The sequence below is a fragment of the Corythoichthys intestinalis genome, chromosome 1, assembly GCF_030265065.1.
Source record: "Corythoichthys intestinalis isolate RoL2023-P3 chromosome 1, ASM3026506v1, whole genome shotgun sequence".
NCBI lineage: Eukaryota > Metazoa > Chordata > Actinopteri > Syngnathiformes > Syngnathidae > Corythoichthys > Corythoichthys intestinalis.
This window is the reverse complement of record NC_080395.1, coordinates 30,810,524-30,830,985: the sequence shown is the minus strand read 5'-3', so window position 1 is coordinate 30,830,985 and position 20,462 is coordinate 30,810,524. Positions and strand designations below refer to the sequence as shown.

The window sequence follows — 20,462 nt, the reverse complement described above, 5'->3', positions numbered from 1 at the left end:
CTGCTCATCCGCATTAATGGGAGCCAGATGAGGTGGCTTGGGCATCTGACCAGGATGCCTCCGGGGCGCCTCCCTGGCGAGGTGTTCCGGGCACGTCCCACTGGGAGGAGGACGCGTGGCTGCCCCAGGACACGCTGGGGAGACTATGTCTCGCAACTGGCCTGGGAATGCCTTGGGATGCCCCAAGGAGAGCTGGATGAAGTGGCTCGGGAGAGGGAATTCGGGACTTCCCTGCTGAAGCTGTTGCCTCCGCGACCCGATCTCTGATAAGCGGGAGAAAATGTATGTATGTATGTACAGTGGGGCAAATAAGTATTTAGTCAACCACTAATTTTGCAAGTTCTCCCACTTGAAAATATTAGAGAGGCCTGTAATTGTCAACATGGTTAAACCTTAACCATGAGAAACAGAATGTGGGAAAAAAACAGAAAATCACATTGTTTGATTTCTAAAGAATTTATTTGCAAATCATGGTGGAAAATAAGTATTTGGTCAATACCAAAAGTTCATTTCAATACTTTGTTATGTACCCTTTGTTGGCAATAACTGAGGCCAAACGTTTTCTGTAACTCTTCACAAGCTTTTCACACGCTGTTGCTGGTATTTTGGCCCATTCCTCTATGCAGATCTCCTCTAGAGCAGTGATGTTTTTGGGCTGTCGTTGGGCAACACCGACTTTCAACTCCCTCCGCAGATTTTCCATAGGCTTGAGACCTGGAGACTGGCTAGGCCACTCCTGGACCTTGGAATGCTTCTTACGAAGCCACTCCTTTGTTGCCCTGGCTGTGTGTTTGGGATCATTGTCATGCTGAAAGACCCAGCCACGTCTCATCTTCAATGCCCTTGCTGATGGAAGGAGATTTTCACTCAAACTCTCGATACATGGCCCCATTCATTCGTTCCTTTACAGAGATCAGTTGTTCTGGTCCCTTTGCAGAAAAACAGCCCCAAAGCATGATGTTTCCACCCCCATGCTTTACAGTGGGTATGGTGCAATTCAGTATTCTTTTTCCTCCAAACAAGAGAACCTGTGTTTCTACCAAAAAGTTCTATTTTTGTTTCATCTGACCATAACACATTCTCCCAGTTCTCTTCTGGATCATCCAAATGCTCTCTTACGAACCGCAGACGGGCCTTGATGTGTACTTTCTTTAGCAGGGGGACACGACTGGCAGTGCAGGATTTGAGTCCCTGGCTGCGCATTGTGTTACTGATAGTAGCCTTTGTTACTGTGGTCCCAACTTTCCGTAGGTCATTCACTAGGTGCCCCCGTGTGGTTCTGGGATTTTTGCTCCCCGTTCTTGTTATCATTTTGACGCCACGGGGTGAGGAGGGAGTTGAAAGTCCGTGTTGCCCAACGACAGCCCCAAAACATCACTGCTCAAGAGGAGATCTGCATGGAGGAATGGGCCAAAATACCAGCATCAGTGTGGGAAAAGCTTGTGAAGAATTACAGAAAACGTTTGACCTCCGTTATTGCCAACAAAGGGTACATAACAAAGTATTGAGATGAAGTTTTGGTATAGACCAAATACATATTTTCCACCATGATTTGCAAATAAATTCTTTAAAAATCAAACAATGTGATTTTCTGGGGGGTTTTCCACATTCTGTCTCTCGTGGTTGAGGTTTACTCATGTTGACAATTGCAGGCCTCTCTAATATTTTCAAGTGGGAGAACATACACAATTAGTGGCTGACTAAATACTTATTTGCCCCAATGTATATACTAACCAATCAGAGATTGTAAAATAAGAAGGTATGATCAAGGTGCTTGTCTATCATCGCATTGCACAATATCAACAGCCTACTAACCAACACTTATGTTGCGTACAAGTTATACAATACAGTACATGTTTAATTTTAACTAGTCACATTTGAGCTGGGTTCAGACTGCAGGCTAGGCATTTGCCGGTAAGACATTTGACGGTATGATAACCTTAAGCAAAAAATACGACAGTTTCACAGTATCACGGTATTGCAATTATAGCCCAAAAATGTGTTCAGATGTATGGGTTTTGAAAAAAAAATGGCGGGAAACGTTCATGACTGTGTTTACTTACCTTAAATTTTGTGTAAAGTGACGGATGATGATCACGTAAATAAGAAATCATGTTGGAGGGGTTGCCTGCACGTCCGCATCCTTCCTCCTCTAAGCCGCGGCCGTCTGTTTCTTTTCGGTAGCAGAAGTACTCCCATACTAACGACTTTGTCTGTTTTTTGGGGGGGGGGGAGCTCAGGTGTACTGTCACTGACAGACACAGGACAGAGCAACAACTGGAACAGGATGGGTGAGCGCTGCTGCTCCAAGCCACGGATCTCCCGCTACATTTTTGGAACCTCTAAAATACCTAAATAGCGGTATGACGGATAATTTTAGTGGTTTTGAAACCGTGATGTTTTCATACCACTGTAAACCTTGAAACTGGTAATTGGCACATGCCTATTGCAGGTATATCTGATTCTAATCAGATTCCTCCTCAAATCTGATTTTTAGGGCTGGTCACACTAATTAGCAGGTGTCCAAGTCGGATTTGGGCCTGTTCAGACTGGGCCAAATTATCGACCCCTCTGACAGGTTGCTGTGGCAGCGAAAGCGTCATCCAACATAGAGTGACATTACTTATAGTCAAAACCAATCTGAACTGTTCAGACTAAGCAGCTTGACCATATTGGGTATGAAATTATCTCCCGTATGTGTCTCATATGTGCTTTGTGACTGTTCAGACTAGAAAAGAGCCACCCAGTTTCAATTTGGATGGGCTAAAAAGCGGATTTTGGCTGCCAGTCTAGATAAGAATGCCCTAGTGTTTTGCAACGTGCATGTTTCATCAGTGTTAAAAACTCTGTGTGAATTGCTCAGCTTTGGTTAGCGATGCACAGGTAGAGTGGTAAATTGAGGCTGCGTTCAAAATCGTGCTAGTAGACTGAAAACTTCAATCTCCACCTTTGACAAATCAATTAAATTAAATTGGAACTAAATGATTGCAATCTATAATGGTGCCCTCGCACACTCATTCCAAGCCAAGCTATCAGAGGGCCAGGGCAGCTGCCTTCTTATGGGCTTTATAGATTCACTGGCATCCTCATTAGAATCTGAACACTTGTTAAGTTGCAGGGAACAATTAGAACGATGGCCTCAGGAAAGACAACTGAATCATCTTGACAATCCCCAAACAAGAGGATATGTTTTCAATAGGGGTGCATGTCACCAAGTCACTATCACAATCATTATTCTACTTTGACAAGCAGCATTATTGACAAAAGTGTTGGGAGAGCAGACAAGGCAAGTGAACAGAGAAGAAAATTGGAGTTGGTTCACTTCCTTTAAACCTAGAATAGCTTCCATTGTTACATTGATTTTGTTTGACCTTTCATACATACTTGATAGCAATTCCTATTTAAATGTGGTTTTGGCAAAAAAAGGTGACTGTTTACTAAACCCAAGGACTTCACATAAGCAGGGAATGCTGCACTTGTTGGGCCCACACATCGTCTGAAGTGTACCACTAGAAGTGGTCATTTGTTCATCTTAAGAAGCTGCAGTTTCTCAAAGAGACGGTTTTAGCTCCTTTAGACTTTGAAGACGTGTATTAGTCTTTAATTCCCTTGGGTACTAATGGCATCCCTGCTAGAATGCTAGGGGATGACCACATATTTACCATACAGTATACTACTGCCAATGATGAACTGGCAATTTTTTTTTTTTTTCAATTTCTCCTGCATTTTTTCCTTTTCACTGATTCTAAAGAATTTTTGGTCACTGATTTCAAAGCTACCATTATTCTTTCCTTATATGCCCCTAGTTTTCATGCTTCATAATATGCATATATATTATTATTATATAATACTAGCAGTATGGCCCGGTGTTGCTCGGGTTTGTGTAACGTGAACGCAGTACAAGCGAATGGCAGATAAAACATACTTTCTTTAAGCCCCTTTCAGACATACACTGAACTCCTGTTAAGCCCCGGTATTTAAATGGGTAGCCCTTATTTCTGAAAGCAATCTCCCGGGTCGACTGACACTGAGATGATACAGACATTAACCGGGGCGTGTCCTAGTATAATGTCCGGGACTTAACAGGGACACGGCATGTATGAAAGCAGCCGGTTAATTCCCGGGTCATAGCGCAAAGGCTGCTGAAGTATACAAAGGGTTGGGAATCGTTTCAAATTGAACAATTCCGATTCCAGTTCCATGTTTCGATTCCGGTTCCGAACGATTCTCGATTCCTATTCTTATAAGAGGCTGGGTAAAAAAATATATAGTTTGAATAGTTATTAATTTATATTACTGTCTTCTCAATATTTTTTAATTATATGAATTTAAAATTTATTATTATTTTATTTTTAGTATTATTTATTATTAATACAATTAACAACAAATTTAGGAATTATATGAACTTCTCACAGGGCTGTTTTTAACTTGTATATAACTACCAGTCTTAGAACTTATATGTGATGAAGTTTCTTTCCACAGGAGTGCACTTTCACAAAGGTTTTTTTTTTTTTTTTTTTTTTTTACCATAGCTCATGAAAAAAACATTTACTCATATTCTTTTGCCATACATGTACTTCAGCTGGGAGCTAAGACGAAGCATAAGTATAAATTCTTCTATTGATTATACTTTGAGGAAAACTAATGTTTACCGGTACTTATTTTTTTTAAAAATGATTCTGTTGTGTATAGATACATGCAATATTTACGTTGTGACAATACCAGTTAGGCCAGTGAGTGGCGCTGTAGGAGTGTACATATAATGCGGCTAAGAAGAGATGACAGTGGTCTGGCAAGGATGCTGTGTGTTGTGATGCTATGTTTTCACTGCTACGAGTTCATTATAAAAGTAATCAAATGCTTCATTTGGCTGTATCTTTCCAAATAAACAACACAACCGATTCTAAAACAAATCATTTTAATACTGTTGATTTTAACAGAGGCATATACTGCTTTAAAATGGTGGCTGTTTATTATTCAATTCAATTCAATTTTATTTGTATAGCCCTAAATCACGACAAGGTTGTCTCAAAGGGCTTTGTAGAGGCAATATGATACACAGTCAGAAACAGCAAATGAAGTAAACAAAGATGAATAAATAAAGTTCAAGTTCTGGGCATCCCCCATCCTTGGACCCTCCATGTCGGCAAGGAAAAACTCCCAAAACTCCAAGCTCTTTGGGAGAAAATGAGAAACCTTGGGGAGTACCACAGTCAGGAGAGATCCACTCCCAGGACATCCGTCAGGATGCATCAGGACTGCTAATGGGAATTAGCAGACGGGGTTACAGTCTGTAAAATTGCAGTAGAGTAAAGGAACAAGAAGAGGTCCATCTAACCAGATGAGACGGGGGTGGTAACGAGGACGTCCATCCAGCCAGGGGTCTGGATAGTCAGGAGGCTGCAGCTGAAAAATAGCCCCTCCCCTGGGACACCGGGTGACTAGTAATGAAGAGACTAGTTAACTAAATTTTAACATTGGAAAAAAGAAATAAAGTAAGACAAGTGGTAGGTAGAGTGAAAAAAAGGTGATAGAACTCAGTGGCTGTACTTCCCCCAGCATGATAGCTTCTAGTGCAGCTTAGACTGAACTGTGAGTCTAATTTGACTTCAGCTAGCCTGACCATAAGCTTTGTCGAATAGGAACGTTTTTAATCTTATCTTAAATGTGCAGACTGTCTCGGCTTCTTTAATATTAGCTGGAAGCTGATTCAATAAAACGGGCTTGGTGGCTAAAGGCTCTAGCTCCAACAGTACTTTTAGAAACCCTGGGAACTACCAGTAGACCTGCATTCTGAGAGCGGAGTGTTCTGTTGGGGCGGTATGGAACCAGAGCATCGATGAGATAAGATGGCCCCAACCCATTAATGGTTTTAAATGTAAGAAGGAGGATTTTAAATTTATTTCTAAACTCGATTGGAAGCCAGTGAAGGGCCTGGAGCACAGGGGTGATGTGCTCTCTTCTATTAGTTCCTGTTAAAAGTCTTGCTGCTGCGTTTTGGACTAGCTGAAGACCTTTTAGAGAACTTTTAGGACAAGCTGCAAGTAGGGAGTTACAGTAATCCAGTCTAGATGTAACGAACGCGTGAATTAATTTTTCTGCGTTTTTAGATAAAATATTTCTAATTTTGGCTATGTTGCCCAGGTTAAAAAAGGCAGTTCTGCAGGTTTGTTTAATATGAGCTTTACACGATAAGTATGGGTCATATAGAACTCCTAGGTTTTAGCTGTGGTGCTGGAGGCTACACTTACATTGTCCAGAGTGACTATCTGAGCAGTTTAAGAGTCTCTCACACTTTTCGGGCCTATTATAAGGACCTCTGTCTTTTCAGAGGTCACTAACGCTAGGGAGTCTGTCGTTTCACATGTAGTTCTATTTACATATGATATCGACCATAGCTAGACGTAATAATACAATTTATTCTCATATTATTCCATCCATCCATCCATCCATCCATCATCTACTGCTTAATCCGGGGTCGGGTCGCTGGGACAGCAGAAGACAGACGTAATGTATTGTTTTACTTACCTAGTTCTGACGGCGCAGCGTGTCAAATATGTAGTACTCAGCTAGCTATGCAAGTGGCACTCGTATTGAAGCCAGTCGTGCATAATTGGTCGTGCAGCCACCTTTGCATGATATAGTTGTGTTGCAAGTGTTGCACTGAGCTGACTGGTCTTTTTTTTTTTTTTTTTTTGTAAAAATAAGCCAAACTTTTGAGCACCACCTCACCGTGTCCATGATTGGAATCAAGTTGCAATGCACAGACACGTGCATTTTGTGGCATCTTCTTCGTGGTTTTCGGCAGCAATTTTTTTCCACTCGGCGGTCAGGGCATGGAAACATGGAATCGAAATTTGAACGGTTCCGGGAGAACCGGAGTGTTCGGACCAGGTCCCATCGATGCTCGATGACCAACCCTGCGTATATATCATGGGGGGCCGATCGTCATTTCCTCTTTCTTTGCAGTAAGACGAAAAACGGTAAACAAACACTGCAATTATTAACATGGCAAACTGGAAAGATAGCAAAATTAAACCGGAAACAGAACGAAATTAAATTGCTACTGGATCTTAGAGCCAAAGAAGATACAGTCCATGATTAAATGTGTTGTTCAATTTGTTGCCGATGTCGACCAAAAAATGACATAATCCAGGTTATAAAATCCTGTCCCCTGACCTCCCTGCACAGAAAGCGCTGAGTCGCCAGCAAAGCACAAGTCTGAAAGGGTTAGTTTTTATGTTTCACAATTCCTGCTCTTGTGCCCCATACACTGCGCGACCCCAAGAGACAGCACCTTAATTAAACAGAAAACACCAGAACATAACAACGGCAACCACCACTCTGTTATGGTTGCCACAACTATGAACTATTGCGAGCGTAACGCATAATAAATAACAGTTGCAACAGTATGAATATCCAACCGAAGTAAATCCCTTCGTAATATTAAAATTTTTTTTAAATTCCAAATCTTGTTGTGTAATACTAAAACCCACAACGTATCATCACAGCACATTTAAACTTGTACATGAAACCGTAAAGTTTGAAAGCCAACGGCAACATTGTAATCACAAGAGAGTCTTTTGCCCAAAAACTATCCCACTATCAGGGTTTTTCTATGCTAATTTTTGGATTTCGGATTTAATTTTCCGCACTAAATGGAGGCCTTAAAGAGATCAAACCCATATACAGTGGGGAGGACAAGTATTTGATACACTGCCGATTTTGCTGGTTTTCCCCCTTGCAAAGCATGTAGAGGTCTGTAATTTGTATCATAAGTTCTCTTCAACTGTGAGGGACAGAATCTAATACAAAAAAACAGAAAATCACGTTGTATGATTTTTAAATAATAAATTTGCATTTAATTGCATGAAATAAGTATTTGATACATCACAAAAATCGAACTTAATATTTGGTACAGACACCTTTGTTTGCTATTACAGATACCAAACGTTTCCTGTAGTCCTTGACAAGGTTTGCACACACTGCAGCAGGGATTTTGACCCACTCCTCCATGCAGATCTTCTCCAGAGCCTTCAGGTTTCGGGGCTGCTGTCGGGCAAGACGGACTTTCAGCTCCCTCCATAGATTTTCTATCGGGTTCAGATCTGGTGACTGGCTAGGCCACTCCAGGACCTTAAGATGCTTCTTATGGAGCCACTCTTTAGTTGCCTTGGCTGTGTGCTTTGGGTCGTTGTCATGCTGGAAGACCCAGCCACGACCCATCTTCAGGGCTCTCACTGAAGGAAGGAGGTTGTCAGCCAAGATCTGGCGATACATAGCCCCATCCATCTTACCCTTAATACGGTGCAGTCGTCCTGTACCCTTGGCAGAGAAGCAGCCCCCAAAAAATGATGTTTCCTCCTCTATGTTTCACGGTTGGGATGGTGTTCTTGGGGTTGTACTCATCCTTCTTTTTCCTCCAAACACGACGAGCCGAGTTTAGACCAAAAAGTTCAATTTTGGTCTCATCCGACCACATGACCTTCTCCCATTGCTCCTCTGGATCATCCAGATGGTCAGTGGCAAACTTCAGACGTGTCTGGACATGCACTGGCTTCAGCAGCAGGACCCTGCGTGCCCTGTAGGATTTTAATCCATGATGGCGTAATGTGTTTCTGATGGCTTTCTTCGAGACTGTGGTTCCAGCTCTCTTCAGGTCATTGACCAGGTCCTGCTGTGTAGTTCTGGGCTGATCCCTCACCTGCCTCATGATCAGTGATGCCCCACAAGGTGAGATCTTGCATGCAGCCCCAAAACGAGGCAGATTGACCGTCAACTTGAACTTTTTCCATTTTCTAATAATCGCTCCAACAGTTGTTACCTTCTCACCAAGCTGCTTGCTTATTTTCCTGTAGCCCATCCCAGCCTTGTGCAGGTCTATTATTTTATCCCTGATGTCCTTACACAGCTCTTTAGTCTTGGCCATTGTGGAGAGGTTGGAGTTTGTTTGTTTGAGCATGTGAACAGGTGCCTTTTATACAGGTAACAAGTTCAAACAGGTGCAGTTACTTCCGGTAATGAGTGGAGAACAGGAGGGGTTCTTAAAAAAGAACTAAGAGCCGAAATATTTACTAGTTGGTAATGTATCAAATACCTATTTCATGCAGTTAAATACAAATTTATTATTTAAAAATTATACAATGTGATTTTCTGGATTTTTGTATTAGATTCCATCCCTCACAGTTGAAGAGAACTTATGATACAAATTACAGACCTCTACATGGCTTGCAAGTGGGAAAACCAGCTAAATCGGCAGTGTATCAAATACTTCTTCTCCCCACTGAATGAACACTACCCCCAGAAACAAAGTACAAATGTGTAAAATTTCATCAAAATCCACCCATTTGAGTCCATAAAGAACAAACACGCAAGCAGACACCCACAAAGTTCAATTTATATGTAAATATAAATATTATACAGATTCTACCAGTTTAACATTTCAATCCTTTGCATAGATACAGTATATACATTTTTCTTAATCGTCAACATTAGCTTATCAATGTTGACAGGTTCTCTATCACAAGACCCGGCTAAGATATGTGTACTTTTTTTTTTTTTCTGACTCTCTGGACACATTTACGATTAGACATAGACTTCATGGTTGTTTGTGTTGGATAACTTGGAGTGAAACTTTTTTTTTTTTTTTTTTTTTTTTTTAAATTATTATTATAATTATTTTTTTTTTTTTTTTTTTTAGTTTGGGAGGGGTGTTCTGTATTTTTGTAAAACCAATAAAAAGAAATTTGAAAAAAGAAAAAAAAAAGGTATGTGTACTTTTAATACTTCTTTTCGTAGCACTGTTTTAGAGTGGAGGGGGCAAGAAAAGTCTGGCAGCCCGCTTGTAAAAAGTCTGGCAGCCCGCTTGTGGGAAACAAACCTTGCGTTTGCTCACTATATTTTGCTCTCACTTCAAGGTCTGAATTTTTTTCTTTACCATAGCGTCTTGAGCAACGAGCACGGCCCAGAGACGTACGAGCTCCACGTGTCAGTTAAGGACTACTGTTTTGCCCGAGAGGACCGCATCATCGGCATGACCGTCATCCAGCTCCGTGAGCTAGCCGACTCGGGAAGCTGCGCCGCCTGCTACCCGTTGGTGAAGAGCATCACCATGGACGAGACGGGCCTCACCATCATGCGGATACTCTCGCAAAGGACCAACGATGAGGTGGCCAAAGAGTTTGTGCGTCTTAAGACGGACACGCGCTCGGCGGAAGAAGTATCATAATGCCTATGGGGCGTCTGGGGGAAAAAAATGCAGTTTTCCTTCCGAGTGGTGTTGTCTTACATGTGAGAATGATTGGAGGGTTGTTCTACATGAGGAGCCAAAGCAGGTAGCAAACGAGGGAGTTGTGTTTGTTTGTTCGTTTGTTTGTTTGTTCGGTTGGTTGGTTTTGTGCATGTGCGTAAGAAAAAACAAAAAAACATCTGTTGGAATGTTCATTTGAATACTACAAGTACGTACAAGTGTTTACTGACCGTATGCTTACTATTAAGTACTATATTCTACCAGTTAAGTTCAAGCAGACACGAAATACCTTTTTTACACTTAGTCTTTTTTGAACTGAGATTTGTTCCAATAAAGTGCCAAACCAGTGGAGTTAAACAAAAACAAATAATAAAACAAAAAAAAAAAGAACAAGACGTCCAAGGAATTACGGCGATGAACTTCGCATGTTGGTAAATTTGCTCGATTATCCAGTGTAAGTCAGTTCTTGACTGCGTGGCGTTCCGATTGTTGCAGTGTCTCATTTATTTCCTTTTGTTTTTTTTAATGTTTTGACACCCAGCATTGTTTGTAATCTTTTGTTGCATTTCAGATTATTTTACAATTGCTTCCACCGTGTCGAACTCATTATTTGTGGAATTTTTACTATAATTTTTGCCACCCTGCAGTGTTGGTGAGTTCTCTTCATTTATTATTTATTACTTGGTAATACCATGTTTTTTTTTTTTGTTGCTTTTTTTTTTTTTAAATATTGTTTTAATTGTCATTAACCCGTACTGTAGTGCCCTTGTTTGGTGTTCTTTTTTTTTTTTTTGTCTCTCTTGCCTCCCAGAAATGTAGTCCCTTTTTCCATTTTTTTCCAGAGCCAGAACTATGAAAAAAATAAAAATAATAAAAAGAAAAACAATCAATAAAGAAAAAAAAACACCATTCCATTATTTTTGGTAACCTTTCACTTTTTTATTATATTTTGTCTCCCAATACAGTTGTAGCTGTAAAACTATACTTTTGGGAGTGGGGGGTGTTTGTTTGCATTTGTAATAATGGTTTTCATTTGTTCATCACCCAGCATTGTTGTACGTCGTTTCTTGGTCACATGTTCCCACAGTAACCACCAAGCAGGGTCCCAACCCCCTTGCCTTCAAACTCTTTGTATCGTGAGTCCACCACGAGGAAACAGTATTTGTTTTTATTTTATTTTTGAAATGGCAACGACTGCTATGTAAACCTCGATAGGTGTTTGTAATTTTATAATGTTGACACATGTAACAACACTTCAGAAAGAATGGATAAGCTGTTAATTTAGTTTTTACCCTTTTGTGTGTTTATTTTTTTATTTTAGGCTTTTTCAGCTTCCGGCCTTTCTGAATGACCACTGTGAACAAGAGCTTTGGAAGGCAAGCTTGCTTCACATCATTTCATAACATATTTTCTGATATTTAGTTCCTGATAAACTGCCAAAGTTGTTTAGAATATTTGTACAAAAAAAAAGAAATCCATTCCATTTATGAAGATATATATGTACATGTGGTCCGGTTGTCCATAGGGTGGTACCGAGATTTTATTTTTTTTATTTGCTGTGAAGCTGTAACGATAGCAAAATGAGAGTTGCACATGTTCCTTTAAAAAGAGAGAGAGAAAAAACACTCAGCTTCTGTCATTTTTTTTCTTCATAAAAAGGAAAGAGTTTAACATTTTGGTAAATATGCAACATTCCTATGTATTGCACTGATGGCAAATTGTATGTCATGTAAATATATTTAGTGAGATATTGTACAAAAAGTCTACTTTCCTTCTATGTGCATAAAGTATGTGCAAACGTGGTCATAAATCTTGGTCATTTTGCCAAACAGACACTAATGCAATTATTGACTACATGTTTTAAAGTGCACAAATAAAATTATGACACTGATGATGAACGTAGGGTTAGATCATAGTGTTATGGACTGTTATGGTTGCAAAATAGTGGCGATGAAAGTTTATTTACTCAAATTTACAGGAGGGATGTTGTTTATTTTTACCTTTAGGGATTAATGCAACACCATAATTTCAGATTATAACATACCAACATTTACACATTTTCCTGGAACGTAAACATTGACGTGCACATTGTGGTGCTTATAAAACGCCAACTGGGTGTGCACCCCCTTTATGTTAGTATTGTAGCTTTTGTTGCTCTACTTCCTCTGACACTTGACAAAAGGTATAAAAAGACATTTTTAATGCCCTACACATGTCCTTGCGATACATTGCAGATATATATCATAGATGTCATAACAGTACAATTACTTTGCTACTGTACATAAATCACTTTTTACGATTACACATGATTGATGATTATTTCTTGCAACTTTCACTTTTACTCTAGTACATTTTGTAGAATCTACAAAGTATACTGGTACTTTCAGATCTATTTCCTACATTCATGCTCATTTTACAATATAATAATTCGAGTAATGTTTCTAGAACATACCAATCAATTTTTTTATTTACACATTCCCACCAAATCAAGTGATACATTTTAGATAAATATATCAGTTTTAATGATGTTCCGATTGCAGATTTTTGCACCCGATTCCGAGTCACCTGATTTTGAGCATCTGCTGATACAGAGTCCCGATTCCGACAAAAGTTACAGTACTGTGCTGTTTACAGTACTTCCTTTTCCTCTTCTTCCAGTAGTGTTGCAGAGTATAAAACATTTTTTTTCTTTTGTCAATGCCATTGTATTTCTGGATTGTTTTGCTAATTTTTAGCCCTTAGAAATATGTAATAAAAAATAAATTAAAAATACTTAAGAGTACTGCCCAGCCCAAAAAAAGTGAGTGCGTTTCCTTGTGCACTGCCCGACCGGCGGCTAACATTGATTGTCCTCCGATCCTATATGAAAAAATTTGTAGACGTTTGTGGTACTGAAACAAAGAAACATGCATTCAACACAACTGCACAATACACACCTGTATACAAATACCATTTATGGAACCACACTACACTTGTGCTACAAGATATAAATATAAGTTAGCTCCCATTCCAGTGCAGTGCGTTCCAGTGCACAAGAATTCATTGAAACGCACCGCGCCAAACTTTAAAACAGTGCACTAATCTGGAATTCACCACACCTCACTGCACCGCCTCAGGAATTCCAGTGCACCTCACTGGAAAACAGTGAAAATCCAAGTGAAAATTTTATATTTTCATTGGGAATTTCCCTGAAAATTTTCCAGTGAACATTTTACGGCAATTCTTCACGGAAATTTCCCGTGAAAAAATGCCATGGGATTTTTTCCGTGAAAATATTACTAGAATTTTTCGCTGGAAATTGCAGTGAAAAATTCCAGCAGTGAAAATTTTCAGCGAAATTGCTCACTGGAAATTGAAGTGAAAAATTCCAGTAAACATTTTTGTGGGAAATTCAAATTTACAGTGCAAATTTTCACAGCAAATTTTCATTGAATTTTCCCGTGAAACAGGAATATTCTGGCAACCACAGCTGCCAGTATTTCACTGTGAATTTAAACATGTTTGCTTTTTGTTTTGTTTTTTAACTGCGCAGCATGTTGCAATGTTGTATGATTGGTGCTTTGTTATTGTTGCTTTATTGACTTGTTATTCCCAATAGTACACTTTCTCAGTCAGTTTGTAGGAATCTTCTTAGAAAAAAAAAAAAATTAAAAAGGAATGACACAAGTTTAATAAAGTTCTAACACTAGGAAAACGAAAAAGGATAAATTATCCAGAATTCGGGCGAGGTGCCACAAGGATCATGCATGTCCATCTGTGGGATGATAATGGGATGCAGCAAGCTGTTATGTGCAAGTGCCACCCCGTACACAAACATTACATCCAAACTGGACTTTGCTGTGCCCTTCAGAGTAGAACGCTGTTTATTTTTCAAGTGGAAGATTGATGGGACTTACCTTCAGGGATGGATTAGTCGTTCACAGACGGATTTTATTTTTTGACAAGCTCGAACCTGACCATTTCAAACAGCCAAGAAACTGCATTAAAGAGGAAAAAAATGTCGCTGGAAAAATATTTTTCAGACGGATGAAGAGATGATGTCTTTGGTGATTTTAAAGTTTGAATTACATAAAACTGTAAATGAATACCAATTGATGAACCCAGCACAATTCCACCCTGGTACATTTTTTTTTTTTTTTTTTTAATTATGATCTCCTAAAAGACAGTAGACAGTGCATTACTACGTTCTAAAATCTAAAGTATGTATGTGTAAGCCTATTAGGAAATCTACGTATATGTTTCATGAGTCTAATTCCAAAGTACTTGTATTAAATGGTCTTTGTATTGCCATATTTAGTCAAATAAGATGTCACTTAAATTTGATATGGAAATTCCACTTTGCATAATTATTTTCTAACGATGCCACATTTTTTATATTAAAATACTAAATCTAAACTCATTGATCCCATTGACAACAATTCCAAACCTTCTTTAGTATTTATCTGAGGGGCTAATTACAGTAGAGATCATTATCCTCAATCACGCCATCCAGGATTACCCTTCCCCTTTTAACTCTTTAATAAATCATGCTGACAACGGCCATTTGGTACACCCTGCAAAACCTCCCATTCTACCATTATTATCTAGAATGACACAAAGACTTCTGCCGAGGCTAAACAATCTTTAAAAACACAGTCTTAACTTAAAAAAACATGTGCAGACCGCCACAATCCATAACTGAGTAAATACAAATATGAAACACATTTACATTCTCACAACGTTAGAAGTATAAACATAAAATATTCTGAAAGATATTTTAAAGAATGCAAAACCTGTGTGTGATGAGCATAAACGGGACCCCTCGAGTGCTGAAGGAGGGATGAGTGCGAGTGGACAAATATTTGTGGCGCCCTCAAGACGATCGCCCCATGTTTTGTGTGTGTGTGTGTGGGGGGGGGGGGGGGGGGCAAGCAAGGGAGGGCTGATAGAGGTATACTTAAAGGGATACACGTATAGAAAGACTTGAGTTCTTAAAAGATAAACGTTTAACTAGTAGGTTGGCATTGTTGTTGATGTTGTAGAGCAGTGACTTCACAAGGTTACGCTTCCTTGCATCCAGAGTATGTCATAAACATATCAACTGTTCAACCCTTTCAATTTGAACCCGAGAGGAACATTAATGAGCATGACAGAACTGTCGATATGTCGATAACGAGCAGCAAAAGCAATGAACAAAGACGAAATGAGATGAGACGAAAGTAGGATAAAAAAAAACAGTGTTCTACCAAAATGTGCTACACCGGTGAAATGTCTACAAGAGGCAAATTTGACACCCAAAGCACTACCGCACGCTTTCAGCTTGTTTTGTTTAGGTGCATACAGACAGAACATACTAAAGATGCCTTAAGAAATACTTAAATGTAGTAATATCAAAAAATGGTGGTTTAAATAGGCTACGTGACTAATGTGATCAACAGATCAACAGTCTACATTAAAGCTACCACAAGAAAACAATGCTTAAAAGTATGATAGGGAAACACATTCAACAGTACTTTGAGACAATGAAAAGGTAATAAAAGACTCAATAAAAACACAAATAGTAAGTACTCACTGCTTTGACCGATGAGCGCATGTGCTGGACGTCTCACTACGTAGACGGAATTGCAGTAACCCAGTAGAATTCGTCGAGTGACGATGACAATCTACGTCATCACCTGTTGAGTTAATTATCGAGGGTTGATTGAATATTTGCTTGATTGATTGAATATTTGCTTGTGCTCATATATACCTAATACATACATAATACATATTGCCATATTTTTTCTTATTTGATATAACCAGTAAATGATTATTGCTTGCTATACTAGGCTGTAGTATAATGTTTAAGAGTTACAAAGTGTTAAAGAGGGTCGGGGTGACAACAGCCTTGCTTCATGGCCGCAACATTGCGTAACTAGACCTTCTGGGACATCTTCAGCATCTAACGTCTAGACTTTCGTCTAGACCTTCGAGGACATCTTCCATTCGAGGACATCTTCCATGGCCGCAGCGTTGCATAACTGAAGTGTCTGGGTCATTCTGACCACTTTACCTAAGTGCCTTTGCTTACACACGTGTATTTAGTTAGCTCCACCTATGTGCTCACACATAGCCAACCAAAATCACATGGGTGTCTCCAGCTTGCTTTCCCCCTCCCTTTAGGGCGGCACCTTTCTGTGTTAGGACAAGCCCCTAATAAAAGAAAGAGCAAGGAGTTTAGTTTTAGATCAATTTTGGTGACTATACAGCGTAATCTAGCATTTCACTGTCTAGTCCCTCCTTGCTCTCCTTGGCCAAGAAAACTGAGTGTCTTTTCGCCTTATTTTTGGGTAATTTTACAAATGTCTACCTAAGGGTCTATTTTTGAACTTGACATCACCCTAAGCGTCCATATAACATGGCGCCTGCCGAAACTCAAAACATGTACTTAATATTATAGATTTTTAAATCAATGGCAATATTTTATGTGTTTCTAATAACTGTTGGAGGCAGTCTTTCAGGTCCTCCGCGTGTTCGTTTTCAATTCAGGTGAGACGGCTAGACTGGATTGCAAAGTAAAAGACTGACTGGAGGCAAGAGATCATTACTGCACAGTTTTAATTTCAGAGATTTCTGGGTGCATTCAATGACAGAACAAAGCTGTGTAGAGAAAATGCACACCGAACAGTGAGCTCGGTGTTGCTTATATGCTGTACTTAAAAGGAGGTGTGTCTGTATGGTGATTAATTGATCATGCAAAATAGGTCAAGAGCCTTGCTGGTTGGCAGTTAAAAGTCCATGATTATCTGAGGCAAAACTAACTATCAGCAGTTTCAGTGAAAAACAACTGGTCATGCTTGCAAGCATTGCAGAAGATCGCATTAGGCGAGATGTATACTGACTTAATAACATTAGTAAAAAAAGAACAATTGTGACTTATTAGAACCTACAATTCTTTAAATACGAGGTTCCCTTTATGATAGATGTGTTACAAGGAAATCAATGAACAGCCATTGTCATGGTCATCCGTGACAAAATCATGATTTCAAATGAACCACTGATAGATGAAGTAAAACTGACATATTCACTGGCACAGAATCATCAGTTGGAGCGGTCAAGAACGGTCACAAAAAGATTCAATACAAAAAAAAAATCAAGATTTGTGCTCTACGACCTGTGGTCTGAATATCGACAACATGCATTGTGTCATTGACCTCCTGTAGCCCAATTGATGGACATGGTAAAGTCTCTGGGGTAGCCATGCGTTGTCGTCCTGTGTCTTGTCATCCGCGCAAACAATGCTGTAATTAATTCCGCCATGTGACAGTTTTATTGCAAACACTATTAACGACAAGGCCAGGGAAGCCTGCACTATGGCACTCCATTCTTTTCTGACTGCGCTGCAGTGCCATTGTCAGGCCTCCTGTAGGTTGCCCTCAGCAGACAGCAAAAAGTTTTGAAAAGTCAGTTTTTAATTTGTATTGAGTATGGGTAAACATGCATTTAAAATGAATAACAATACAAGTAAGGTATTTTTTAATAAAACGCAAATGTTCTACATGTCACAGTGGGATTTGATGAAAAACTGTTGGGGCTTTTCAGGTTCCAATGCCAGTTTTATGAGATTTTTAACAGCATGAGAAAAGGAGCTAAAACAAGACAATGAGTCAGCGTCTTTATTTCCTGCCCATAATTTGATGTATTGCAGTGGGACAGCTGTAACAGAGATGGAATACCCCTGCAAAGTCTTGCATGCCAGGCCTCCATTTAAAGTGGTTTGACTGTGTGACTGCAGTTTCCCTCACTTTGAGGGTGGCGAGCTCCCTGACAGGGAGGGAGGAGCATCATCCTGCATAGACCATCTGCTCCTCACGTAATTACATCCTCATGGGTGTCATCACTCTCCACTCAGCAGTCTCCACTCCGCGCCCTCTTGGCCAAAGGGGGCAGCAGGCCTATAGATGGCCATGCAGCCTCACCCGCTCAGATAATTGAATAGGTAATCAATCAGAAGTTAGGCTCCAATAGATCTCTCTCACAAGGCAGGAAACATTGATGCTAAGCCTGTCGTAATATGCAATAATTCCATTTATCGCACGGTAAATAAAAATGAAGGCGGTAATTTTTCTGCTGCGATTTATCGCCTCGCGTGCAGGTGCGTGCGCGCGTGCGGCTGATGTGCTATTAAAAGTTCGGCTTCCTTGTTACCAACTGCGCAAAAAGCATTTTCGTTCTGGGTCCGGCAAAAAATAGCGCCGGAGCCAATTTGTTCCCATTATATCCGATTGTTCAACGTATACCGGCCGCGTCAGTGCTCCGGATTGACTTCCGACCATCTCCGGTGTGCCGGAGCCTGCCGGATGGTTTAGGCTATTTTTTAGCTTAGTGCAGTTTAAGTTTAGTGCAGGTGGAGAGAAAAAACCCGATTCGTTACATTATTACAGGTACTGTACTGTATTATTATTATTATTGCTATTATTATATTCTTTTTATTGTGATTTTTATTAATATTTTATTTGGTTTGCTCTTTGTAAGTGCTATTTGAAATTGTAACAGCAGTATTTATTAAGGATGTAGTGTGGGTTTTTGGGCTGTGGAACGAATTAATGGAATTATAATGTATTCTTATGGGAAAATCCTGCTCGACATACGACCATTTCGACTTACAAACAAGCTCCTGGAACGAATTAACTTCGTATGTCGACTGTATTACACATGGAACGTTTTTATTTGCCTAGATGCTTAAATTATTAGATGGAATTTTATTTTTTTCCTAAAAAACACATTTTATTTATTCTGTGTTTCTGTGAATTATTAATATTGTTGTCTTTTACTTAAAGGAGGCATAGTCTATTGTTTTAGTTGTGATTTCTTAAAAAGTATTTTTGAATTTAAGAGTAAACATTTAATCCGTTTAAATGGGTGTACGTGATCTAATAATATATACTGTATTCTCACAGTGTTGTGTAATTTTTTTTTAATTAGGGGGGTGCAATAATATCGCATATCGCAATAATTTATGAAATGAATTATCGCACACTAAAATTTCTTATCGCGACAGGCCTAATTGATGCATTTGTGGTTGAATTTGGTGTGGGAAAACATTCGTAATGCACTTCAAACGGACACATGGTCAGCGTTGTCACAGATTACATTGAAGGAGATAGTACCTTTTCTCGTTGGCACCGTCTAACTTTTTGCAATATTCTAACACACTCAAAGTTATAAAAAAGACATTTAACCATAGTTTAATATTATAATATAAGAATTATAAGTTATAATATGCAGACGCACTCCTCACAAAGCAGGAGGCCAGCGCTGAGTCATCAGTACTAAGAGTGGGAACCTCAGGGCACGATACGATACGATTCGCGATACAAGGCTCACGATAAAGATTATCTCACGATATCACGGTACAGCGATTATCGATATATTCATCAGAAATTTGATGCATGATATTCTACGATACAACTGTTGAAACAAAAAAAAAGATATTTCAAAATAGAAAATATACATATATATAAGTCATTTATTAAACAGTGATACCTTATATGTGCAACATTGCTGTAAAATATAAATCTACTGCAAATTGTGTACCTGCACATATAGAGGAAACCACAACCACTGCTATCTCTTGGAGAGATCATGATGAATGGCACCCTTATTTCTTCAAAGTTTTTTTTTGGTTTTTTTTAATTAACCGCGCTGTAGGTGTCAGTCAGCAGTTGAGCTTGGCAATGATAAAATTGGTGGGTCTTTTCTTCGTATATGACCTTTGTTGCCAAAAGCATTGGTTTGAGCACTTCCACCATCGGCTTCAGCATTTGAGATGTCGGACTCAGTCAGTCGGATTCTTCCTCACCTTAAAAACAACAAAATAAAACAAAATATATTAGCTACTTAGTAGCTTTGAGTTGAAATCCTGATTTTTTTTTTTTTTTTTTGTGTTGGAAGTCTTGAGTGAATTTTAAAAAATTGAATTGAATTTAACTAAATCAAAAATGCAATAATTACCTATTTTTAATATGTAGGCTACATTAATTATCATGCACATCATCTTTTATATCTTGGAAGCTATTCAAACCATTTTTATAGCTTATTGTTTCAAAATGGCAGTAATAACAGTTTGTGTAGTAAACTAGACGGAAAGTGGTTCTCAATATCAGATAAATCAGTAAATTCATGTAGGCTTATTCGATATTCATTTTCATCCAGTTTAGGTTCCTGGTTTATTTTACATCATTCAACACCAAAT

The 20,462-nt window shown here is 39.2% G+C and overlaps 1 protein-coding gene across 3 annotated transcripts in view; it reads left to right on the top strand.

Moving 5' to 3' along the window:
* The window catches only part of LOC130919528 (protein unc-13 homolog C), a 291,333-nt gene extending 277,979 nt beyond the window's left edge, over positions 1-13,354 (top strand). For all 3 annotated transcript variants that reach the window (XM_057842330.1, XM_057842337.1, XM_057842322.1), the window contains one exon: positions 9,943-13,354. In XM_057842330.1, the coding sequence (XP_057698313.1) occupies positions 9,943-10,228 (286 nt within the window). In that variant the 3' untranslated portion in view covers positions 10,229-13,354. The remainder of the gene's footprint in view (positions 1-9,942) is intronic.
* Positions 13,355-20,462: the final 7,108 nt, after the last annotated feature.